The sequence below is a fragment of the Ursus americanus genome, chromosome 7, assembly GCF_024610735.1.
Source record: "Ursus americanus isolate L20-20 chromosome 7, mUrsAme1.1.p, whole genome shotgun sequence".
NCBI lineage: Eukaryota > Metazoa > Chordata > Mammalia > Carnivora > Ursidae > Ursus > Ursus americanus.
The window spans coordinates 11626624-11653816 of record NC_142133.1 but is presented as its reverse complement, the minus strand read 5'-3'; the positions used below and the strand labels follow the sequence as shown (position 1 = coordinate 11653816).

The window sequence follows — 27193 nt, the reverse complement described above, 5'->3', positions numbered from 1 at the left end:
TTGTTCAACACCTTCTGTGTCTTTAGAGACTCACGAGGGCCGAGGAAGAGATTCTGAAGGAATAAAAGACACGGTTCCTATTCAGGGAACCTCAAACTCTTAGAATATCAATTATGCTTCTGCTTGGTGATTTAAAAGTTGCTCCTTGCCACTGTGACTCCAGGAGCCCAGTTTAGGGTTTAAGAATTTCCCACCTCCACCTCCACCCTCTTCTTCCCTACACCTGGTATGTGTGAAGGTCTACTTTTCCTAACCAGAGAGTAAGACACTTTCAGGGCAGGGAACCCCTGTATTCCTTCCCCCATAGTGGGTTTATATCCTGGGTTCCTTGCTATTTTCAGCTCCTTTTGCAGAATAGCCTGTCACCAGGTTGCCTCCACTGCTCACTGTAGTCCTTTCTCAGCATGGGGCAGTGATGGGCTCAGCCCAGTTCTTTGGTCACCAACACAGTCCATCTTTTAGAATCCCACTGAAATAATTGAGTGGGTCCAGACATCTTGAATCACCTAACAAAACATATGGCATAGAGAAATCCCTCAAGAATCTCTTAAAAATTAAATTGAATTACTAAATAAAAGAGCCGGTGTCAATTTCTGATTACCTTTGAATAAACTTCCCCTGATTTGAGGGCACATTTGCCTTTGAAAGTCAGGCACTGTGCTGAGCTCTGGAGATACAGTGATGAAAAAGGAAGTCCCTCTCCTCAGGAAGTTTATACTCTGGAACAGCCTATTTGGAAGTGTCTGCCAACTGTCAGGGATGTACCAGGGAGAGTGGTTATAAAAACAGATAAACATAGTTCTGTCTTCAAGGAAATCACAGTTGGATAAGGGAGACAGACATGCAGATAGCAGAAGTCCCACACTTGAGAGCTCTCAGAGCTACTAGCCCCATGAGGCTGTGCTGTGGGTGACTGCCAATCCCAGTGTAGTCAGTTGCCAGCTAAGCCAACAGGTGTGCGTTGCTGCCTGCCAGAATCTCATAGTAGGCCCTGGCCTTGGAGATCAGCTCTCCAACCATCATCACCTACAGATCAGAATTACAGGCTGGGTGCTTTCCATCCCAGGAAGAGATGAGTCTCTAAGCCCCTTGAAGGAAACTAAAAGCAACCAACACCTAACAGATGAGATTTGCTTATGTAGATCTTGTGTTGTGATCATTTACGAGGATACACAAGGACAGTGTTCCAGTGTGGAAAGAGAATGGGCAGCTTTGGAGACAGACAGACCTGGGTTGAATCCTGACTGCACTCCTTATTAGTTGGGTGGCCTTGGCTAAGTTTCTTAATTTCTCTGAACCACATTTCACTCCTCTGTAAAATGGGGGTGATGATCCCTACTTATGTGATCGTTGTGAGAGTAAATGAGGCAGTGTGTTTAAATGCCCAGTGCAGTGGCTGGCACATAGTGTGGCTGGCACATAGTAGGCACATAGTAAATTTTAGTTTTCCCCTCTTTCTCCTTCTTGATGCATCAGCAGGAGGCTGACATTATAAAATATATCTGATCTAAAATAAACAGCACTGTTAGAAATAGTGGAATGTAATGAGCCCTATCAGTGAGAATGTTCTGGAATGGGTATCTAGAAAGTGGTATGTCATGGATTCTCCAGCACTTTGAAGGGGAAAAAGAGCTCTGACTTCTTTGGAGAGCACTTCTTTAGGGCAGGAATAGGGACATCGGGGTATTAGAATATTGTTCCCAGAAATGACTCAACTTTTTTTCTCCAAGAATATTTTGTATAGAAATAATTCGTTTACATTCCCGTCTCACCTGTTAGACTAAAGCTTTGCAAAATTTTGTTGTAAAAGTATCACTGGTATGGTTTTGGGAGTACAATTTCCTGGAGTCCCCTCCCGCCCAACTCAGAATGAGTCTGGGGTATGGCGTAAGAGTTTGTACTTTGATAAGCACATTGGGGGGTTCTGACACAGGTTCTGAGGACCACAGTTTGGGCAGACTACACTGGAGTGAGAGCCCCTTAAAAGCTTGGACTGTTTCCTGTTCATTCTGTATTTCCAGTGCTCAGATATAATAAATATTGATTGAGTTTGGTTGAATAAATGAGTGAACAAGGATCCTCTAAGAAGATGTCCTATTGAGAAGAGGATATTTTAAAATAATTGGATTCCTGGGCCCTAGGTCAGTGTCTTGTGAGTTTGAAGAAAATAATTAGTCTGCTTAAACTTGTGACTGAGACCCAGTCCCTAGTAGCCCACATGACCCATTTCATAAAAATGGGCTTTTGTTGAGGACAGGAGGTTGAGCAGATGCTAGTGTGGGGTTGTTCCCTCAAAGAGTAGCCCTAGCCTTACTGTTTCTCTGTTGATTCAGGGTTGGTTGACAGAAATCAGGGAGCAGCTCTGTGACCATCTTGCACTCATTTCGTGCATTGTAGGTCCCTTAGAACCAAAAAGAAGTTCAGGCTTTTTTATGATGGAAAAGCTGAAAAACAACAATTTTAACAAATTTTCTCTAAAGGGAACTCGTAAGTTCCCCTGAATTTACCATTTCATTAAAACACCTCTTGATTTGGTGCCTTTTAAAGGGTATCGCCTATTTTAAATAGAACAGATTTATTGAACCAAACTTTATCCATGGGCATTTTGGACATTCTGTAGATATTTCTTCTTTATCCCTGTGTCTTTATCACCTGCTTGCCCAGTGGCACCCAGAGCCTGGTGTCATCCTTCCTGCTGAGTTTGGTGGAGAATAGTGATGACTTATATTCAAGTTTTCTAGGCGAATATTGGATGATTAGACTGCATTACATTTGTACTTTACAATGTTCCACTTAGAAGAGAGACGCCCCAGGAGATAGTATCACACCTACTTATTAAGAGTTGCCCACACTTGGTATTTGAAATTACTTTTAAGACATCATGGCCCTTGTGAAATATTCATTGCTCCCGGAAAATGCTAGACGTTTATCCAGATGGTGAAATGACTCTATTTTCTTTAAATTAATTAGTTGTTGATTTCCACAGGGCGACTGAGTGCAGCTGCACATGCACCTCAGTGGTTGGGGCGGTGGGGCTGGATCGAGCCAGAAGGTATTCAATGACCTCTCACCACCAAAACAGCTTAATATATAATTTAGCACAAGTAACCGGGGATTTTCCATTACAACAAAAACTACTGATTTTTCACCACTTGCAGTACCTTTATGGATGTCGTTGCCCCCTTTCACCAGACCCTTATTATAATTTTAGCTCTCTGGGGATTTTAGTGCCCTCATAGTTTAGTCAAAAAAGACACACACACACACATTGTATTGGTTTCTGTAAATAGAAGCATGTGCTGCCTTTTCCTGAAAATACTGCCTTTTGATAGTTTTCTTCAGTTCTTTTAGATCCTCACAGCTGAGCAGGAGTTTAGGGCTCCAGAAGACAGCAGTCTCTATCCATCTGGGTCAGTTCTGCACTCAGCAGTCCTGGGCAATGGGGAAGGGCCACAGACAGATGAGTCCACAATGGGACTAGGGAGGAGTCTGGGATTTAGGGTTGCTGATGGTGCTTTTAGTTTCTGGCTTGCCCTCTCCCTGTGCTGCATTAACTTGTCCTGGGACCAGTGTCACCCCCTAGCTGCTTTTTGAATTGCCTTTCCCCTCCTGCCCTTGGGATGCTAGTGTTTCAGATACATGGGGGGACCGTTGTGTCGCTGTGGCAGGAGGATCTAAAAGGAAGGGACTTACTGCTTGAGGACATGTCATTGTTAATGTCTGGAATACCTAGGGCATAGTCATATGCTCAAATGATGTGGGTCTGTTTTATACCACTCAGAAGAGTTTCTTGCAGTGTTGGGACCTGTCAATCCTAAAGCGGGACAATTCCCCGAGGAAAGAATGTATCTGGTGCTCGTTGTTTCTTTGTAATAAGGACAATAAAAAGAAGGAAGGATAAGAATTCTTGCTAAAAACACTGGCTCTTGTGCTAAGTGCTGTGGAGGATACAAAGAAAGACAAGACATTGTCCCTATGTTCAAGATGTTTACAATCTAGTGAGCAAAGTCAGCCCATGCGAACATAAGCAGTAATCCAAGCCCGCGCGCTCACACCATAGGAGAGTTTTAGACCACAGCTCTTGACAGCAGGATGACCGGGCACACACTGCTGAGTGGTGAGCTATGTTGTAAGCAGCTGCGTACTAAAAATAAAGCATCGTGTTTGTGAAGGATTGACTTAAATTAGACTGGATTCAAGGTCATGCAAATACTAGTTCACCATCACCGGCTGATGCTTCTTTGTCCTCCTTGAAATTGGTGGTTGGGGTGACAGGCAGCCAGGAATTGCATATACCGTCAGCGTATTTAAGGGAGGAGGGGGGACCTGCGAGTGTCTTCTGGCAGCAAAAGGACTGAGAACAGTGGTTGTGGCTAATGCCTTCGATGGGATTGAGAAGGAGCTGGAGGCAGATCACTGTTTGCTGAGCCAACCTTGATGGTGGAGGCTGGACAGTGCCTTGAAAGAAGGGTGGGGTGAGTGCAGTGGAGGGCTCTGAGTTTTCTGATGGTGAAGAGAGTGGCGACCAGGGGCCCTAGAGGGCTGGGAGGACAGTGCCCTGATCAGGTGGCAGAGCATTAGAGGGACATTATGGGGCCTTGAACCCTGGACTGGATTGCAACACAGGGAGCAGGGCCCTCAGCACTGGCAGTGCCCATCCACCACGTAGTAAGTGCTTGACAAATATTTGCCAAATGAATAATTAATGAATTGGACTCTGACAACTAGACTTTATCCTGTAGGTGAGACATGGAAGATTTGACAGGGACGTGGTGTTCCCCTGACGTATCGAAACATATCTGACCAGGGGCTCATTTCATTTGTTAAACCAGCTGGTCTGAGAAATCAATACCGGGTGCTAATGAAAAACAGCAGCTTAATGTGACATCTTTCCCAGCTGGTGTCAGAATTGTGTGAGCCTCCAAATTGCTACCTCATGGCACACAGGAGATATCAGGACTACCAAGGAGGGGGACGTTTGGGCTGAAAGATTTTGTAGTTTGTCTGGGATGTCTCTTTGAGGAGCCACATCCTGCTTCTGTGCACAGCAGATCTTGGCTGGCTTGTCCCCTGATGATCAAAATACCTTGATGCTTCCTTGTGGTTTTTGTCTCCTCTGTGGTTTAGCCTGCGGCAACTCAAATTCACAGAGCTCTCTGAATACTGGGATTTCCTGGGCCTTGTCTTCCGCCCTCTAGGTTTTCAGTAGGCTGTCTCCTTGGGCTGCAACTATCCGATACCCCAGCGAAGTCCCTTAGAAGTGACCCTGATAAAAGTGGCAGCCCTTCCTCACTGCCTGTACAATAATGAAATAAAACCTCTACGTCCTAAGTTTCGCTTTCTCTTGCTCTACAGATTTTCTTGTTTTGTTTTTAAAGCAAACCTGGTTATATGGACAGCTTTGAGTTGTTTTGCTTCCTGATCACCAGCAGAGGAATCTGTAGCTGCCTAATTATAATGACTAACCCAGTGTATTGATAATCTAGTTACTACCTGCACAGGGAGCATACTGTCACTTGCTGCCCCTTAAATACACTCCTGGTTCTGGATCATCAAGACCAATTCTGTTTTCTTGAATTTTTCCTTTGTTGCTGACTTGTGGTTCACAACCTCTTAAGGTACTTTTCGCAAGTCTGGGGAAAACGGAAAGCCTTGACTGATTCGAAACTTTTAAAGAGAGGATTCTGCTACTTGACAGCTCTGTGCTACAGTAAGCAGCTGGAAGTCAGGTTTGCTTTTACGGTAGTCAGAAAGTCCCTTGGGCTTAAGGTTTGCTTTTGGCAGCAGGTTGCGATATCTTTGGAGTTCCAGCACGGAGCTAGATACACACCATGTTTCACTCCTTGGGCTATCAATGGCTGTGAGGAGCCACGGTGGCCCTCCATCTCTGTCAGGGCTTGTCATTTGCTTCTTTATGAATACAGCTTTTAATACTCTCTCACTCCATCTGGCCAGATTCGGGAGGGCCAGATCCCTGGTATCCCTTTACTTCTGCCCTGCCCTTCTTGACTACATTTGAAAGTCAGAAACATCGACTATGGTCTGCCCTGGTCTGTCCTGGTGGCTTAAGGCTAGTTCTTTCACCCTGGATAGATGAGTCTCCTGGGGCAGCCCCTAGACCTGATGGTGGTCTCTCATTCTCTGTGGGTATAGGATCTTAGGCATCAGTGGAATATTACATAGATGGGCTTGGTAAGTGGGATCTCAGTAGCAGCTAGGGGAGGGGGCTGCAGGGACCCTCTATAACTATCCATTTCTTCTCTCAGGCAACTGTGCAGGGTGCCAGAGTTGGTATAGTCACACCAACTTGGGTTTGACTCCCTGCTCTGACACTTACTGACAATGTGACCTTGGACAACTCATTCTGCTGCAGTTTCTATACAGCTGTAGAATGAGGACAAGAGTAGAATTTGCCTGCAGAGCTGTGGTAAAGAGAAAGAGATAATGTTTAGAAAGGCCCAAGCACGATACCAACCACAAAGCAGGTACCCTCAAAGGTATTTATCATTAGAGAGTTTGGATTAGCTTACTTTAATGATAACATCGTCAGTGTTCTCTGAGCTGACTGTATACAGTCTGTGAGATTGAATTAGTTGCTTTTTTTAAAGCTTTTTATTAGAATGGAGTTTTTAAAACTAGAGAATATATCTGCTAAATTCTTGTTACTACAACCATGTTAGAAGCAACCCCAGAGCAGTCCCTGTGATGCCTTGAGTAGTACCCGACCAGTGGCTGGATGCCACTGAAAATGGGAGGTTCTCTTGTGGCCTCTTGGAGTCACCGTTGCCTCGTGTGCACAGACCGCTTTAGTTGAGAGCTGTGTGGAGATGATGGTAGGCTTACATACATTTTAAAGAAATAATAGAGATACCCAGGTGCTCTTTCCCCAGTTTCCTCTATGGTAGCATCTTGCAAAACTATAGGACATTACCACGACCATCACATTGATATTGATGTCAAGATACCACCACAGGATCCCTTGTGTTGCACTTCTGTGGTCATGCCCATTTCGCTCCTGCTCCTACACCCTCCTTAATCTCTGGAAACTACTGATCTGTTAGGGCGTGGACCTCTTACCCGTAGGATAACATTTTATTGATTGATTGATTATGAGAATGAGATTAATATCTATATTAAGAAGCCATATCATTTTGAAAAAAATGTACAGCCAAACCCTTAACCAAAGGGTTAAGCCTAACCCTTAATGAGACAGCAGAGATCCAGAAAAGGAGGGCAAAGGATCATTTCTTACATTAGGGGAAAATAAATACTGTGAAGGTGGTTTTCAGAGAAGTGGGAAATCTCAGCTTAATCAAGAAAGGTTAGGAATTATTACTTTCATATACAACTGAATTTCTCTTCCTCGCCCTGGCTTTTATTAGGTGATTTTGAATAATTTTATTCTATATCTTATTTGAGTATTATCAAGAATTCATCTTAAAATATTATAGCTGCTACAAATATTTATAAAGATTTATTGCATCCTAAAGTCTGCATTTATGATTTCTTGAGGTGACAGCACTTCCTTGGGGATTTTAGTTCTGATTCTTAGATTAGTGGGGAAAGTGGAATTTGAGGTTCAGAAATGTTCTAGAAACTTGTCTGGGGTGTCTCAGGCCTCTGGGACTACCAGAGTGTTCTTGGGCCTGCCATAGCTACCCACTCACTCTGTGTTTCTCTTCCCAGGAGCTGGAGTCAGAGAGGACGTGTTTCTCATTTGGAGGGAGATGGAGGAAGCCTGCAGCACTCTGACCCAGATCCAGAGGCTGGTTGCTGAGCCACCCAAGTCCGAGGTGGCCCCAATAGACCATGGTGGGTGCTGTTTATGTTCATAGTGTAAGAGTCGTTACTGTTACCAGTTGGGGATGAAGGACTGTTTCCTGAGGAGTTCTTCCAGAGTTGTGCTGTGGTTTGTATGTGCGTGTATATGTGAATGAGAGTGTGTGTGTTTGTGCGCATGTGTGTTTGTGTGCATGTGTGAGATTGTCCAAGAAAAACCAGTTGGTCAGGAAAGTGGTAACTATTGCTAGGAAAAAGAGGCCTCGGTGTAGAGCTGGGCTCAGTGATGACTATAACACAGACAAGTGGGGATTTGTAGCCAAGGCGCAGGGTGGGGTTGGTGGATGGAAAATTGCTAAGAGGAAACATCAGGGGTAAAGGGGGATTCTGGCTGAACCTACCTGACAGGATTCTGGTTGAAGGCAGGCCAGGGTGACCAGATATTACCTGGGGTGGAGGGCTTTGAGGAATTTGATCAGATGTAAAGGCTGGGGGATTCTGGCTAAACTGAGTTAGTAAGATTTTTGCTAAAGTTAGATGATTCAGAGACAAACATGGAAATCCAAAGATGAAGGCCTAGTTGAGAAGAGAATTCAGGAACCTGAGTTTGAAGTGAGAAAGTCCTGGTTGCAAATCCCAACTCCACTGTTAGGCATTAACTCGAATTAATCTCTTTAAGCTTTAGTTTATTCTTCTGTTAAGTAATTCTATCCGTCTTGAGAATAGAGGATTAAGCCAAATAATGTAAAGATTATTTTGTAAAGATTAAGTAAAATAATGTATGCTTTGCACCAAGCAAGTATTTGATAAATGTTAGCTCACTCTTTCCCCTTTCACAGTTAGTGAGTTAGTATACTGATTCTCCTTTCTGAATTCTTGAGTTAGTAAGTGATTTTCCTCTGTAGGGCACTGGTTTCATTTAGGGCCCCTCTGGTAATAATGGTAGTTAACACTTACAGCACATACCTTACATGGCGAGCCCCGTGCTAGACTCTTCACAGTATTCACTCATTTAACGCTTCCTACAATCTTACAAGATAGGTGCTACTATTATCTCCATTTAGGTTAAGTAACTTGCCCAAGGCCACAGAACTAGAAGTGGTGAAACCAGTATCAAAACCTAGTTCCTCAGTAAAAGTACCCAAGTCTGGCTTTCACCCCAGACATTCTGACTGAATCCATAAAGTATGTGGTCTGGACATTGAGGGTTTTGAAAGCTTCCCAAGTGATCCTAATGTGCAGCAAAACTTGGGAACCTTTGCCAGGCTGTATTGCCTCCTGGTACCCTGCCTATATTACAGAGGTGTCAATGTGGGAGGAGAGCAAGGAGCCAGACCAGCTGGGGCAGGGATGCAGTTGAAGAGCAGAAGTAGGGGAAGGACACGTGTACAGGGAGGAGGAGGTTAAAGGCATGGGCAAATTTGCCCTGTGCAACCTGATAAATTCCTGGTGACAGTGACTTTTTACTGTGACTGGGTGTCCAGCTGTGGGTGTGGGGCCACACAGCTGCAGTTGCTTTGCCAGCTCTCCAGGGTCCCCAAGGAGGGGCCTAATCGGGCTTGTCCAGAGGGGCTGCTCATTTGTAGTGACACGGTACTTAATGTGAACCCAAAGAGTCCTCTGTCATCCTGAGAGAATGAAAATGAAGCAGGGGGCCTGGGGCTAAAGTCAGCATCCATGCTACACAAAGAGAACGGTGATCCTGCTGCTCAGGTGTTTGGGGGAGTACAGTGGACTGAATTGTTCCCCCAAAGTTCATGTGTTGAAACTCTAACCCCCAATGTGATTGTACGAGGAGATAGGGCCTTTAAGGGGGTAGTTAAGGTTAAATGAGGTCATAAGGGTGGGACCCTAATCCAGTATGACTGGTGTCCTTATAAGAAGAGGAGGAGACGCCAGAGACCTCTCTCTTTCCACGTGTGCACAGAGGAAAAGCGATGTGAAGACACAGTAGGAAGATGACCATCTACAAGCCACAAAGAGATGCTTCACCAGAAACCAACCCTGAGGGCACCTTGATCTTGGACTTTCAGTTTTCAGAACTGTGAGAAAATGAATTTATGTTGTTTAAGCCACGCAGTCTATGATATTTTGTTGTGGTAGCACAAGTAGACTAAAATAGGGAGTATTTAAATTTGGGATAGTTAGTCTTGAGGATTAACAGAAGGTTTTTAGATGCTCTTCCTAAAGGAAACAGAAAAGCTATTGGCCTCAGTAATTGATAGAAGGATAGATCATCGTCCCTTTATGTCAGTCTAGTACAAATACACACACACACACACACACACACAAAACTAAAAACTAAACACTTTCAAAGATGCTTCAAGTATACTATTTCTATTTAAAAAGCAAAATTTGGTCAGGACCTTTCCACTGTTGGATACTCATGATATCCAACTCATGATACTTGAAACTTTTGTAACCTTGCTTTGGCCTCAGAGACCACATTTGGAGTGTCTGAACTGCTCCTGTTGCCGCCCACAGCACAGTGTTATTGAAGCAGAGGAGGGTCTGCTTTATGTGAAGGCAGAGCCATTCTCTAAGTTTGGCTGCCCAAGGCCTGCAAGGCCAAAGGAGATAGCATAGCCATCTGGAGGGGGATGGGTTAGGATGGAGAAGGTCAGATGGGCTGCCATTGCATGTGAAACCTTCATGTGAATTAGACAAAGTCTATCTTCTTGGGCATAGCACCCCTTCATGCCCCCTGGGTTAGGTGCACTGGTTCAGAGACCAGCTGGCATATGGTTACCATAGGCCAGGAGGGCAATTTCTGGCAGGGATGACTCATCAGCCTGATGCTTAGGATAAAAAGATGGTGAGGCTAGATACTCATAACTGATAATTTTGACCTCTTTTAATTACCAAGAGTAGGACATGAAAATTCTCTGGGGGAAAAAACAGACAAAAATATATGAAATAATGGTTTTTAACCAACTGAGCCACCCAGCATCCCTGAAATAATGGTTTTTAAAGACACTGGACACCCAAGCAATGAAGGCCAGTGATCCCTGAGATACAGGGAATATCCAAGGTGATCTCTATGATTTATCTCAACCTAATGCTTTGACAGAGTTTCTAGGCCATGGTGTAGGGAGAAGAATCCCAGGTGGAGCACAACAAACTTCTGATTCTGTGAGGCAGAGCTTAGAGTCCAGGGAGACCAAGAAATCTAGATTTTGTAGGACAAATTACCAGGGAGGAGAGAGGTACATGGAGAGAGAACTCTGGAAATCTGTAGAGGCCCCCTTGAAAATTCAGCTCAGTATGGAGGAACTCTTTCATGTGGGAAGATTAGCTGAGGCTGGGGAAGATCCATTGGGAAGCATTAGGAGGAAAAGCCTTGGTGCTCACACAGGGCCAGGAACAGTACCTGTTCTTAACAGCCATAGTGGATAATTCATAACTCATGGGGCACCGGGTGGACTGCTTGGGAAGGTCTTGCCTCAGTAATGGGGAATGAGTAGCATTCAGTGGAGCTCTGGGCCCTCCTAGGAAATCATCAAAGCAAGACATGAAGGAAAGAACTCTTTATAGGTAATGAAACTGCATCTCAGAACAAGGTTCCAGAATATTTAAAAGAATACTAAACCAGTAGCCAACAAGGTGAAATTCACAATTGGCTTCCAATCAGAGATTACTAGGTGTGAAAAGAAGCTGGAAATGTTTCCCTTAATAATCTATCAATCCAATCCAGACTCACTGGGAACTGATATATTAGGCTTGGCAGAAAAAGAAATTCAGTTATTATAACTGTTTCATATGTTCAAACATTTAAGTAGAAAGAGGAATGATTTTTTTTTTTAAAGGAAAATGTTGAACTTTAAGAGATGAGAAACTTTTAGGGAAGAAAATATCTTAGATGAAGACATGCTGAATGGAATCAATGGGCCGATTAGACATTGCAGGGGGAAAGATAAGAGAACTTGAAGACACAGCAATAGAAACTATTCAACATGAGACACTCAGAGAAAAAGAATAATACACAAATAAAAACCAAACAAATAACAAAAGAGCATCATTGAGCTTCAACTGGCCAAAATATACATGAAGATGGAATTTCCAAGGAGAGGAGAGAACGGGGAACAGAAAAATATTGGAAGAGATAAAGATGGAAAAATGTCCAAGTTTGGTGAAAACTATAACTCAGATCTAAGAAGTTCAATGGATGCCAAGTATAAGAAAATGAGGGAAAGTATACCAAGGGACATCATAATCAATTTGCTCAAAACCAATAATACAGAGGAAATCATAAAAGTAACTAGAGGAAATAGAAGAAATGTTATATACAAAGGAATAAAGATAACCATGACATTAGAATTCTTGTTGCAAGTGAGAAGATAGGGGAGAAACATTTATTTTTCCTTTCAGTACTTTAAATTTTCAACCTAGAATTCTATAATCTATATCTTTCAAAAATAAAAAGGCAAAATACAGATGTTTTCAGATATACGAAAGCTGAAAGAGCTTTTATCAGCATATCTGCACTTCAAGAAATATTAGAGGAAGCCCTTCAGGCAGGAGGATAATGATATTTTTAAATGGAAAAATGAATGGAAATAATCAAGCTACAAAAAAGAATAGAGAACACAGGAGATAACTACATGAATAAATATATAATATTTTTCTGTTTAGATATCTTTAAAACACAATTGACTGTTTAAACAAAAATAATATGTGTACTGTGGGGTCTATAACATACATATAAGTAAAATGTATGACAACAATAACATAAAAGCAGAAGAGGAATAACAGCATTTTAAGTTCTAAAGATGAACAACCCAAATGTCCACTGACAGATGACTGGATAAATAAACAGTGGTATGTACATACAATAGAATATTATTCAGCCTTTAAAAGAAAGGAAATTCTGACACAGGCTACAACATGGATAAATCTCAAAGGTGTTATCATTAGTGAAATAAGGCAGACACAAATGACGAGTATTGTATGAGTCCACCTATATGAGGTGCCTAGAAGAGTCAAATTTATAGAGACAGAAAGTAGAATAGTGGTTACCAAGGGTTGGGGGCAGTGGGGAATGGAGAGTTATTATTTAATGGGTAAACAGTTTCCGTTTGGGATACTGAACAAGTTGTGGAGATGGATGGTGGTGATGGTTGCATAACAGTATGAGTACTTAATGCCACTTAATTGCATTCCTGAAGAAGGCTAAAATGATAAATTCTATGTTATATATGTTTTACCTCAGGTTAAAACAAAAACAACACACCAGTGCTTTGCAAAACAAAACAAAACAAAACAAAACACAAATCCAGGAAGGGAGAAATGGAAGTATGCTATTATAAGGTTCTTATACTGTGCATGAAGTCTATAATGTTAATTGAAATTAGGGCATAATATATTGAAGATGTTTGCTGTATACCTAAAGTAACTACTAAATAACAAAACAAGCCAACAAAGGAGATAAAGTAGAATTAAAAATACTCAATCCAAGATCTGTCAGGAGGGAAAAAGAGAGCCAAGAACAAATAGAGCCAATAGAAAACAAATTGGCAAGATGATAAATATAAACTTAACCATACATATATCAAGGTGTATCAATTTGTACACTTTAAATGTGTGTAGTTTGCTGTATGTCAGTAATACCTCAGTGCAGATGTAATTAAGTAAAAGAGGAGGATGTGGATCACTCCCGAGGTGCTGAGCTGTTCAAGAGATATTGGTGTTAATGCATCTGAGAATTCTGTGTGGGTGTGTTTGAGTGTGCCAGGTATGACTCTCAAATGAAAAGATGGCTTTTCTCATAAAACGTTCAAGAATTTGTCCAGGTTAGGGAGACTTGACTCTTCTTCGGGTGATGCTGCAGCTCATCATTTCAGGAGCTCCTCACTTGTAATAACCTTCATGGCCATTTTATTACTCACTGGAGATAATAAGTCTAATCATGTCGTGTAGTCATGCCAAGATTGGACTCTCAATATTTGGTTGGTTCAAAATATGAAACTCAATGTCAAATGACAAGGAAGGGGCTAGAGGCACACTGAAGCCCTACAGGCAGTTCGAACGAAGAGCTCTACAGGAGTTTTGAGCACATGGAGAGGGGGGCAATGCTCGTTTTTATTATCATTGTATTAAACCACCAGCCAGATGTCTCTGTTGTCATAAGTTGTGGTGAAGTACACAGATTTGGAATTAGAAAAATATTAATCCTGGCTCTGCCCACTCCTGTGTGACACTTGGCAAGATATTTATTATCCGTGCCTTGGTTTCCTTATTTGCAAAATTAGGATGATAATGATAATACCTACTCCACAGGGCAATTGTGAGACTTAAATGAGTAAATACACGTAAAACATTTAGAACTATGCTGTCACATAGTTAGAAGGTAATGATGTCTACCAAAATGTTAATCCATTTATTTTTCTTTCATTTATTGACTGCTTACTATATGTAGTTCTGTGCTAGATGATGAGTATCATGGTAAGTAAAACAGACATGCAATGGGCACTCGTAAAGCAGCACCTTGTGCCATTTCTTGCTTGGTGAGATGTGCACATGGAAGTATAATTACCAACTGGAATAGTGTGACTAAGGAAAATTGTGGGCTCTTGGGCTATTTTCTGGGGTCAAGGAATGCTTTACTGAGGAAATGTTATTGGAACTGATATCTGAGGGTTGAGGAGTGAAGTTAATGAGGTAAAGAGGTGGGAGTAGGGGCGCCTGGGTGGCACAGCGGTTAAAGCGTCTGCCTTCGGCTCAGGGCGTGATCCCGGCGTTCCGGGTTCGAGCCCCACGTCAGGCTCCTCCTCTATGAGCCTGCTTCTTCCTCTCCCACTCCCCCTGCTTGTGTTCCCTCTCTCGCTGGCTGTCTCTATCTCTGTCGAATAAATAAATAAAAAATCTTTAAAAAAAAAAAAAAAGAGGTGGGAGTAAGGGGAGAGTATATGGTAGGCAACAGAATGGCACATGAAAAGGTCCTGAGCCAGGTAGGAGTATGGCACTTCAGAAGAATTGAAAAGATGAGTGTAGGTAGAGCTCAGAGATCAAGTTAACAGTTGGCCCTTGATGAGTCTGGAAAGGTAGGCAGGGACCAGATCATGCTGGGTCCATAGGTCATCGTATGAGATGTCAGTCCTTAATTTAAGACCTGTGAGAAACCATTGGAAGATAGGTCTAAAATCATATTTGCATTTAGAAAAAAATCACTTTGAAAAAAAATCCTTTGGCTACTGGGTGGGAAACAGATTAAAAGAGGGAGGCCAGGTGAGGATGAAGGAAAGGAGTTAAGATGTATAAGTGAGAGGTGATAAGTGGGCAGATCTGAGGGAAGATTCAGATATTGAACTTGGCAGGACTTGGGGGTATGGAAGTTGTAGGTGTCAAAGCTATGGATCCAAAGCATGGATACCACGCTGGAGGAGAACCAGGTTTGGGGGTAAACATGATGAGGCTTGTTTGGATCTATTAAGACTGAAGCACTCTAGAGAGACCAAACAGAGAAGCAGGAGAGGTAATTGACTCTGCAAGTCTGGAGTTCAAATAGCTGTGAGTGACACTGTTGGATGAAGCGAGCATTCTTGCTGTAAAAACATGGGCCCATCAAGTAGGAATGTTTCTGAATCTTTTATTCCAAGATCTTTGGATTCTGGTATATGTATAGGGAAGAACGTATACGAGTTCTCTGTTCTGTACCAGTGATGCCCAATCAATGTAGTGGATGAGGACTATTTTACGAACATGATGACTTAAGATCTGAAAGCAAAGCAGACTAATTTATGGAGCCCTTGTACATATTTACTTTCTCAAGAATATATTTCCCTTTTGTTCAAATAGGACTTGCAGGATGAGATCTGGGGCAGAGCACAGCTGGTTTCTTATGTAACTAGAAGCAAATCTAACACTTGTCAAAGTGCTCACACTTCCGGCAAGGCAAAAGAGAAAATAATATTTCTTCCCAGAACTGAATTTTTTCCAGCATGCTTTTACACCTCTAAAGCTCTTTATAGTTAAATGAATGTTGACAGGGCTGATTAATAAGCTGCAAGTGATATTGCTAAAAGGCCAGGATTTTGTTGAATTCAAACATGCATTTTCTTATAGGTAATAACCCTGTATTTTCCAGATTAAAAAAAAAGAAACAGAAAAACATTCACGTAAGAATATCATGTAATGTGGGGCGCCTGGGTGGCTCAGTCATTAAGCGTCTGCCTTCAGCTCAGGGCGTGATCCCAGCATTCTGGGATCGAGCCCCACGTCAGGCTCCTCCGCTGGGAGCCTGCTTCTTCCTCTCCCACTCCCCCTGCTTGTGTTCCCTCTCTCGCTGGCTGTCTCTATCTCTGTCAAATGAATAAATAAAATCTTAAAAAAAAAAAAAGAATATCATGTAATGCTTCCACAAGTCAGAGTTAAGATGTCACTGAAAAATTTCCCCCAAAATGTGGCAGAAGAATTAGTTCATTAGAATCCTGTAGATGTGATGCATTAAATTTAGGAAGGATGTTGGAATATAACACAAACTATTTTGAAATGTCAGAGCTAGAATAATGTTATTAAAAAGTGACCGTGATAAATGAAAATGAAAGTTCAACTTATCAAAATTTGTAGAATGCAGTGAAAGCAGTGCTTAGAGGGAAATTTATAACATTGAATGCATAAATTAGAAAAGAAGATAGGTCTAAAATCAATAAGCTTCCACCTTAGGAAACTAGAAAAAGAAGAGCAAATTGAATCTAAAGTACCCAGAAGAAAAAACAATAAAAATTAGAGCAGAAATCAATGAAGTTGAAAACAAGAAATCACTGGAAAAATCCAACAAAATCAAAAGCTGTTCTTTGAAAAGACAATAAAATCAATAAACCTCTAGCCAGGCTACCTTAGGAAAAAAGAACACACAAATTACAAATACCAAAAATTAAGAGACATCACCAGAGATCCCATGGGTATTAAAAGGATAATAAAGGAATATTATGAAAATTCTATGCCCACAGATTTGACTGGGTCAGTGGATAAAATGGGTCAATTCCGTGAAAGACACAATCCGTCAAAACTTCCACAAGAAGAAACAGACTATTTGAATAGGCCTATATCTATTAAATAAATTGAATCAATAATTACTAACCTTTCACAACAGAAAGCACCAGGCTCAAAAAGGGAATTGTGAAAGCAGCTAGACAGAAGTGACTCACCATATGCAAGAGATCCTCAATAAAATGAACAGCTGATTTCCTTTTTTTTTAAGGTTTTTATTTATTTATTTGACAGAGAGGCAGTGAGAGAGGGAACACAAGCAGGGGGAGTGGGAGAGGGAGAAGCAGGCTTCCCACTGAGCAGGGAGCCTGATGTGGGGCTCCGTCCCAGAACGCTGGGATCATGACCTGAGCTGAAGGCAGACGCTTAAAGACCGAGCCACCCAGACGCCCCAAACAGCTGATTTGGGGGGGGGTAGATATTTATTTATTTACTTATTTTTATTTCAAGTTTTTATTTATTTATTTTTTAATTTTTTATTATGTTAGTCACCATACAGTACATCCTTAGTTTTTGATGTAGTGTTCCATGATTCATTGTTTGCGTATAACACCCAGTGCTCCATGCAATATGTGCCCTTCTTAATACCCATCACTGGCCTATCCCAATCCCCACCCCCCTTCCCTCTGAAGCCCTCAGTTTGTTTCCCAGAGTCCATAGTCTCTTGTGGTTCATTCCCCCTTCTGTTTACCCCGAACAGCTGATTTCTAATCAGACACCATGGAGGTCAGAAGCAGTGGGATGAAATATTCAAAGTGGTAAAAGAAAAAGATTGTCAACCAAGAATAGCATATCTGGCAAAACTGCCCATTAAAAGAAGGAGAAATTAAAACATTCAAGATAAACAAAAACAGATGTCATTGTTAGAACACCTGCCCTACCAGAAAAATATTAAAGGAAGTCCTTCAGGACAAAATGAAAGGATATCAGAGAGTAACTTGAATCCACATGAAGAAATAAAGGACACTGATAACTACATGGGTAGATATAAAAGACAGTATAAATTGTCGTTTTTGTTTACTGTAACTTTTTCCTCCTCCTATCTGATTTAAAAGACAACTGCATATATCAATACAGGAATGCCTTGGAGATATTGTGGGTTTGGTTCCAGACCACTACAGTAAAGTGAATATCACAATAAATTGAGTCAAGCAAATTATTTGGTTTCCCAGTGCATGAAAAGTTATATTTACACTATACTGTAGTCTGTTAAGTGTGTAATAACGTTACATGTCTAAAAAAGAAATGTATGTACCTTATTCAAAAATTACTTTATTGCTAAAACAATGCTAACCATCATCTGAGCTTTCAGCAAGTCATACTGATCACAGATCATAACAAAAATAATAATAATGAAAAAGTTTAAAATATTATGAGAATTACCAAAATGTGACACAGACATGAAATGAGCAAATGCTGTTGGAAGAATGGTGCTGATAGACTTGCTCAATGCAAAGTAGCCACATACCTTCATTTTGTAAAACACACAGTATTTGAGAAGTGTGATAAAATGAGGTATGCCTGTACTAGGTATGTAGTGTACAACATGATGACTATAGGTAATGCTGTTATATGATATATAGAAAAGTTAAGACAGTAAATCCTGAGACTTCTCACAAGAAGAAAATTTTTTCCTTTTTTTCTTTCTTTTTATTGTATTTGTATGAGAAGCTATTAGTTGTATTAGTTGAAACTGTTATGATAATCATTTCACAATATATAAAAATCAAACCATCATGCTGTATGCCTTAAACTTACACAGTGATGTATGTTAATTATTTCTCAATAGAACTGGAAAAATGTGAAAAGACAACCCACAGGTAAAAAAAAAAAACAAACATTTGCAAATCATATGTCTGATAAGGATCTTGTATCCAGAAGACATAAAGAACTCTTACGGTTCAACAGGAAAAAGACCAATAGCCCAATTGAAAAATAGACAAAGTTTTAAACAGAAATTTCCACAAAGATGATATACAAATGGCCAAGAAGCACATGAAATGATGTTATGAGAGAAATGTAAACAAAAACCACAGTGAGATAACACTTCATGCCCACAAGTTTGGCTATAATAAAAGAGACAGACAATAGCAAGTGTTGGCAAGATATGGAGAAAATGGAAGCCTTTTATGTTGCTGGTGGGAATATAAAATGGTGCACCCACTTTGTAAAGTCTGGCAATTCTTCAAATGTTAAAGTAGACTTAGCTTATGTCCCAGCAATTCCTCTCCTAGGTATAAACTCAAAGGAATTGAGAACATATGTTCACAACATTTTCCAGAATAGATCACACGTTAGGCCACAAAATAATTGATATATTCAAGAAGACTGAAATCATATCATACATCTTTTCCATCCACAGTGTTATGAAAATAGAAACCAATCTCAGGAGAAAAATCTGCAAAGAACACAAATACATGGAGGCCAAATAACCCGCTACTAAACAATAAATGGGTCAACCAAGAAATCAAAGAGGAAATAAAAAATACATGGAGACAAATGAAAATGAAAACACAATGGTCCAAAATCTTTGGGATGCAGCAAAAGCTATTCTAAAACGGAAGATTATAGCAATACAGGCCTACCTCAAGAAACCAGAAAAAGTCTCAAACAAGCTAACCTTACACCTAAAGGGGCCAGAAAAAGAACAAAGCCCAAGGCCAGGAGAAGTAAGGACATAATAAAAATTAGAGCAGAAATAAATGAAATAGGGACTTAAAAAACAACAGAACAGATCAAAGAAACCAACTTGTTCTTTGAAAAGATCAACAAAATTGATAAGCCTTTAGCTAAAGTCATCAAAAAAAAAAAGAGAGAGAGAGAGAATTCAAATAAATAAAATCAGGAATGAAAGGGGAGAAATTCTAACCAATACCACAGAAATACAAAGGATTATAAGAGAATATCATGAAAAATAAAATGCCAAAAAATTGGGCAACCTAGAACTAATGAATAAATTCCTAGGAACATATAGCTTCGCAAAACTGAAGCAGGAAAAATAGAAAACTTGAACAGACCAATTACCAGCAATGAAACTGAATCAGTAAAAAAACAAAACAAAAAACCCAAAACTCCCAACAAACAAAAATCCAGGACCAGATGGCTTCAAAGGTGAATTTTACCAAACATTTAAAGAAAGGTTAGTATCTTTTCTTCTCAAACTATCCAAAAAATAGAAGAGGAAGACAACCTTCCAAATTGATTCTCCAAGACCAACATTACTCTGATACCAAAACCAGATAAAGACACCATAAAAAAAAACCACAGGACAATATCTCTGATGAACCTAGGTGCAGAAATCCTCAGCCAAATATTAGCAAACTAGAGCCAACAATCCATTAAAAAAATCATTCACCATGTTCAAGTGGGATTCATTCCAGGGATGCAACTGTGATTCAATATTCATAAATTGATCAATGTGATACATCACATTAACAAGAGAAAGGATAAACACCATATGATTATCTCCATAGATTAAGGAAAAGCATTTGACATAGTACAACATCCATTTATAATAAAAACTCTCAACAAAGTAGATATAGATGGATCATACCTCAACATAAGAAAGGCCGTATATGAAAAACCCATAGCATACTCAATGGTGAAAAATTGAGAACTTTTCCTTTAAGACGAGGAACAAGACAAAGATGTCCACTCTCACCACTTTTATTCAACATCGTACTGAAAGTCCTAACCACAGCAATCAGACAAGGGAAAAAAAGGCATCCAAATTGGTGAGGAACAAGTAAAACTTTTACTATTTGCAGATGACATGATACTATGTAGAGAAAATCCTAAAGACTCCATCAAAAAACTGCTAGAACTGATAAATGAATTCAGTGAAGTCGCAGGATGCAAAATTAACATACAGAAATCTATTGCATTTCTATACAATAATAATAAAGTAGCAGGAGAGAAATTAAGAAAACAATTGCATTTATAATTGTACCAAAAAGAATGAAATACCTAGGAATAAACTTAACTAAGGATATGGGAGATCTATACTGTGAAAACTATAAAACATTGATAAAAGAAATTGAAGACAACACAAATAAAAAGGTAGTGCATGCTCATGGATTAGAAGAACGAATATTGTTAAAATGTCCACACTACCCGAAAGAGTCTAGAGATTTAATGCAATCCCTATCAAAATACCAACATTTTTCACAGAACAAATAATCCTAAAGTTCGTATGGAAACACAAAGGACCCCAAATAGCCAAAGCAATCTTGAAAAAGAACAAACCTGGAAGTATCACAATCCCAGATTTCAAGACATACTACAAAGCTATACTAATCAAAACAATATGGGACTAGCCCAAAAACAGACACAATGATCAATGGAACAGAATAGAAATCCAGAAATAAACCCATGTTTTTATGGTGCATTAATTTACAACAAAGGAAGCAAGAAAATACAGTGGGGAAAAGAAGATCTCTTCAACAAATGGTGTTGGGAAAACTGGACAGCTACGTGCAAAAGAATGATACTGGATCACTGTTTTACACCATACACACACATAAACCTAAAATGGATTAAGGACCAAATGTGAGACCTGAAGCCGTAAAACTCCTGGAAGGAAACATAGGCAGTAATTTCTTTGACATCAACTGTAGAAACATTTTTCTAGATATGTCTTTTCTGGTAAGGGAAACAAAAGCAAAATTAAATTATTGGATTATACTAAAATGAAAAAGGTTTTGTACAGGGGAGGAAACCATCAACAAACAAAAAGGCAACCTACTGAGTGAGGGAAGATATTTTCAAATGATACATCTGATAAGGGGTTAATATAAAAAATACATAACTTACACAACTCAACACACAAAAAAACAAATTTAAAAATGGACAGGGGACCTGAATAGATATTTTTCCAAAGAAGACATACAGAGGGCCCACAGACACATGAAAAGATGCTCAACACCACTAATCATCAGGGAAATGCAAAATAAAACCACAATGAAATATTACTTTGCACCTGTTAGAATGGCTAGAATAAAAAAAGAAATAACAAGTGTTGGTAGGGATGTAGAGAAAAAGAAACCTTTGTGCACTGTGGCTGGGAATGCAAAGTGGTGCAGCCACTGTGGAAAACAGAATGGAGTTTCCTCAAAAAATTAAAAAGAGAATTACCATATAATCCAGTAATTCCACTGCTGTGTATTTATCCAAGAAAACACCAAAACAAAAAGATATATGCACCCCTATGTTTATTGTAGCATTATTTTCAATAGTCAAGATATGGAAGTGACCCAAATGTCCATTAATGGATGAAAGGATAAAGAAGATGTGGTGTATATACACAGTGGAATATTATTCAGCCATAAAAATAATGAAATCTTGCCATTTGCACAATATGAATCAACCTAGATTGTTTAATGCTGAATGAAATAAGTCAGTCAGAGAAAGACAGATATCATATGACTTCACTCGTATGTGAAACTTAAAAAAAGAGAAAAGGCTGATTCTTATGTACAGAGAGCAAAATGGTGATTGCCAGAAAGGAGGTTGGGGTGGGGGTGCAGGGGAGGTGAAACAGATAAAAGGGATTAAAGAGTACAGTTATCTTGATGTGCACTGAGAAATACATAAAATTGTTGAATCCTGTTGTACACTTGAAACTCCCATAACACCATATATTAATTATACCTGAATTTTAAAAAGTCCTTAAGTATGTTCACACAAAAACTTGTACATGAATGTTCATAGCATCATAATAGCCAAAAAAAAAACAAAACAAAAAGTGGAAACAACTTAAATGTCTAGTAACTGATTAATAGATAAGCAAATGTGGCATATCCCTACAATGGAATATTATGCAGCCGTAATAAGTTACATGGTACTGATACCTGCTACAACACAGATTCACTTTGAAAGCATTATGTTATTTGAAACAAGCCAGGCATAAAAGGCCGTAGTGTGTATGATGCCATTTGCATGAAGTGTCCAGAATAGACAAATCCATAGAGTAAACTCATGGTGGGGAAAGGAGAAGGGAAATGGGGAGTGACTTCTAATGAGTATAGGGTTTCTTTGTGGGGTGAGGAAGATGTGCTGGAATTAAATAGTAATGTTTGCACAGCTATGTAAATAAACTAAAACCACTGAATTGTATATTTTAAAAATGTTTCATAGTATATGAATTATATCTCAACAAACAAGTTTTTTAAAGAATACATGAAATAAATAGGCTGACTACCAATTTAAAAACCCCCAAATCCTGGCATTGGTGATGCAGGATCAAAAAAGTGGCACTATTTTAATTTCCCAAGGGAAGCAGAGTCAGATTTCTCTGTTGGTTTCATCCCAGTATCCCCACTCTGCTTTATGGTTCCCATTCTCACAGCCATGTGACCCTCATGTTCTCAGTCTAAAGTTCCCAAACTCCCCCAATCAATTCCCTTCTTATTTCTTAATCTTGATTTTTCCACTTTATACCAAGCATCTTGAATTGGTGTATCTTGCCATGTCACGCTGTTTGTAAAGAAATAGTTGCCAGACATACCATTTGTTGCCTGTGTCGCTGATCCTCAACTACTGTGAGTTTATTTTAAGTGTCGTTGTAGGTGTAGACACATTGACATGTGGCTTTTGCAGGTCTTCTCTTGGAGTGTGTGCTCTGCCGGTGGTTTCCTCTCAGCCTCCATGCAGGTCTGTCACTGACTGATTGTTGCTCCTTATTTCTCAGTAGCCAGTTCCAGACCTTAGAGTTTAACCTTTCTTCCTGCAGCTGCCTCATTCACAGCCCAACTGTAAAGCAAAGTTTTTTTCAGTTTCCTTCTTTCAGAATTAGGCAGAAGAGAAAGGAAGAGAAATGTGGAACACTGTCTTTGAGATGGCATTAGCTCCTCTCCCACCCCCTGTCCACTGTTGGTGCTTTTTGGTCTTTGTGTCTGCCTTTGTTCAATTTCCTTTCCTTCCTACTTTCCCCCACTGAGGCTTATAGGAATTAGAGACACTCTTGGGTAGGCCATGGAACCCTTCTGCAGAGATTTTGCCTTGATTTTTACAAGCGTTAAAGGAAGAAGTGAAAATCATTTCGTGGTATTCCAGGGGAGAAGGGGCCTCGAATTCATCCAAGTTCTTTCCAGTTGTATGCTAGTCCACTAAGGACTGACCCTACGACTGCCCATTTGACTCAATGCCATATTAGAGATGTGACTTCAGGCACATCACTGCATCTTCTTGTTCCTTAGCCCTCATATGTATACCCCTGGGGCACTCTGGAGAACAGTTACCCCAACCTGCCCAGCAAGTCAGTTCTGCAGCATATTGGTGGGTTACCATGCTCTTCCCCTGCCTCCCCTCCTTCCCTTTCTAGGCTCCCACGTAGTGCCAGGCAAATATGCTCGGCACATGGTACTTTCACAACTGTAGGTGAACAGAAAATATCTGTCAGCCAACAAGTACAGTGAACAAAGTGTATGACTGTCCAGAGACAGGTTGCTCTCCTGGCCATGCTGTCAACACATCTGGGTGCCCACCCCAGCGGGCTTCATTGTCTCACCTGCAGACAATTCTTGGCCCAGCAGTTGCTGTGCTGAGCCAACTCACATGTCAGACAGACAAATAGCTGGATTTTTTGTCCTAACAGTTGCCACCTTTCTCTCTCCCTCCCAGCTGTCCATCATTCCTTCCTTCCTTCTTTCCTTCCTTCCTTCCTTCCTTCCTTCCTTCCTCCCTCCCTCCCTCCCTCCCTCCCTCCCTCCCTCCCTGTCCCCCATCCTTTCCTTCTTTCCATTGGACATCATTTTCAGCTCCTTCTGAACCTTTCCTTTTCAACTACTTCACAGCGTCCTTTGCCATGCCACTTCCCATGGGGCAGCCAAGTGTTGGCTTAGTATCTCATGACACTCATGCTAACAGGGATGTTGGAAAGTGTGTACCAAAGTGTGGTCTGTCAAATATAAGCCCTCCCAAATGTTCTATGCAGGAAGGTTCTGGGACTATATAACTTTAGGAAATACTATTTATGCCTCTACCCATGGTGAGTCCCACTGCTGATTCCTCAGACAAGTCCTGTGAGAAAGAACCTGTTGAAACTGTGTTTTTTTAAAATTTTTTTATTATGTTATGTTAGTCACCATACAGTACATCCTTAGTTTTTGATGTAGTGTTCCATGATTCATTGTTTGCATATAACACCCGGTGCTCCATGCAATATGCGCCCTCCTTAATACCCATCACTGGCCTATCCCAATCCCACAGCCCCCTCCCTCTGAAGCCCTCAGTTTGTTTCCCAGAGTTCATAGTCTCTTGTGGTTCACTTCCCTTCTGTTTACCCCCCCTTCATTCTTCCCTTCCTTCTCCTACCAATCTTCCTGCTATTTCTTATGTTCCATAAATGAGTGAAACCATATAGTTATTGTCTTTCTCTGCTTGACTTCATTCACTTAGCATAATCTCCTCCAGTCCTGTCCATGTTGCTGCAAATGTTAGGTAATCATTCTTTCTGATGGCTGAGTAATATCCCATTGTATATATGGACCACATCTTCTTAATCCAGTCATCTGTTGAAGGGCATCTCGGCTCCTTCCGTGATTTAGCTATTGTGGACAATGCTGCTATGAACACTGGGGTGCATATGGCCCTTCTCTTCACTACATCTGTATCTTTGGGGTAAATACCCAGTAGTGCAATTGCTGGATCATAGGGTAGCTCTATTTTTAACTTTTTGGGGGACCTCCACACTGTTTTCCAAAGTGGCTGTACCAACGTGCATTCCCACCAAGAGTGAAAGAGGGGTCCCCTTTCTCCACATCCTCTCCAACATTTGTTGTTTCTTGCCTTGTCCATTTTTGCCATTCTAACTGGCATAAGGTGGTATCTCAATGTGGTTTTGATTTGAATTTCGCTGATAGCTAATGATTTTGAACATTTTTTCATGTGTCTGTTAGTCATTTGTATGTCTTCATTGGAAAAGTGTCTGTTTATATCTTCTGCCCATTTTTCGATTCGATTATTTGTTTCACATGTATTGAGTTTAAAAAGTTCTTTATAGATCTTGCATACCAGTCTTTTATCTGTAGTGTCCTTTGCAAATATCTTCTCCCATTCTGTGGGTTGCTTCTTTGTTTTGATGACTGTTTCCTTGGCTGTGCAGAAACATTTTATCTTGATGAAGTCCCAGAAGTTCATTTTTTCTTTTGTTTCCCTTGCCTTTGGAGATGTGTCATGAAAGAAGTTGCTGTGGCCAGTGTCAAAGAGGTTGCAGCCTATGTTCTCCTCTAGGATTTTGATGGATTCCTGTCTCACATCGAGGTCTTTCATCCGTTTGGAGTTTATCTTTGTGTATGGTGTGAGAGAGTGGTCAAGTTTCATTCTTTTGCATATAGCTGTCCAATTTTCCCAGCACCATTTATTGAAGAGACTGTCTTTTTTCCACTGGATGTTTTTTCCTGCTTTATTAAAGATTAGTTGCCTATAGAGCCGAGGGTCCATTTCTGGGTTCTCTATTCTGTTCCACTGGTCTGTGTGTCTGTTTTCGTGCCAGTACCATGCTGTCTTTGTGACCACAGCTTTGTAGTATAGCTTGAAATCCAGCAACGTGATGCCCCGAGCTTTGTTTTTCCTTTTCAACAATTCCTTGGCCATTCTTTGAAAAATGTCATTGGTATTTTGATTGGGATGGCGTTGAAAGTGTAGATTGCTTTGGGTAGCATAGACATTTTAACTATGTTAATTCTTCCAATCCATGAGCATGGAATGTTTTTCCATCTTTTTGTGTCTTCTTCAATGTCTTTCAACAGTGATCTGTAGTTTCTAGAATATAGATCCTTTACCTCTCTGGTTAAGTTAATTCCAAAATAACGTATGATTTTTGGTGCTATTATAAATAGAATCGATTCCCTAATTTCTCTTTCTTCAGTCTCATTGTTTGTGTATAGAAATGCAACTGATTTCTGAGCATTGATTTTGTATCCCGCCACATTACTGAATTGCTCTATAAGTTCTAGTAATTTGGGGGTGGAGTCTTTTGTGTTTTCCATATAGAGTATCATGTCATCTGTGAAGAGAGACAGTTTGACTTCTTCTTTGCCGATTTGAATACCTTTTATTCCTTTTTGTTGTCTGATTGCTGTTGCAAGGACTTCTAGTCCTATGTTGAATAATAGTGGCGAGAGTGGCCATCCTTGTTGTGTTCCTGATCTTAAAGGAAAGGCTTTCAGCTTTTCCCCATTGAGAATGATATTCGCTGTAGGCTTTTCATAGATGGTTTATTTTCAAGCTCCCCAAACTTTTTGCTAAGAAACCCTCTTTCTAAGAGCCACTGACATGCAGGAAAAGTAGTGTTTGTAGACCATAGTGTAAAAAACATCGAACCTGATGCTCTCTGAGGTTGGTTCCACATGTAGAGCTTTAGTTAATTCATTAGCTGATGATTCCCTTGAAAGGCACATGGACCTAGCATGGCAGGAATGTGGTG

General features: G+C 40.4%; 1 protein-coding gene across 6 annotated transcripts in view; it reads left to right on the top strand.

Annotated features, from left to right (window-relative positions):
- The window catches only part of VWA3B (von Willebrand factor A domain containing 3B), a 218793-nt gene that overhangs the window by 57332 nt on the left and 134268 nt on the right, over nucleotides 1-27193 (top strand). For all 6 annotated transcript variants that reach the window (XR_015725134.1, XM_045771786.2, XM_045771785.2 and 3 more), the window contains exon 8: nucleotides 7687-7812. Coding sequence is in view for 5 of the 6 variants with exons in the window: in XM_045771786.2 (XP_045627742.2) it covers nucleotides 7687-7812 (126 nt within the window). In the remaining variant the exon portion in view is untranslated. The remainder of the gene's footprint in view (nucleotides 1-7686; nucleotides 7813-27193) is intronic.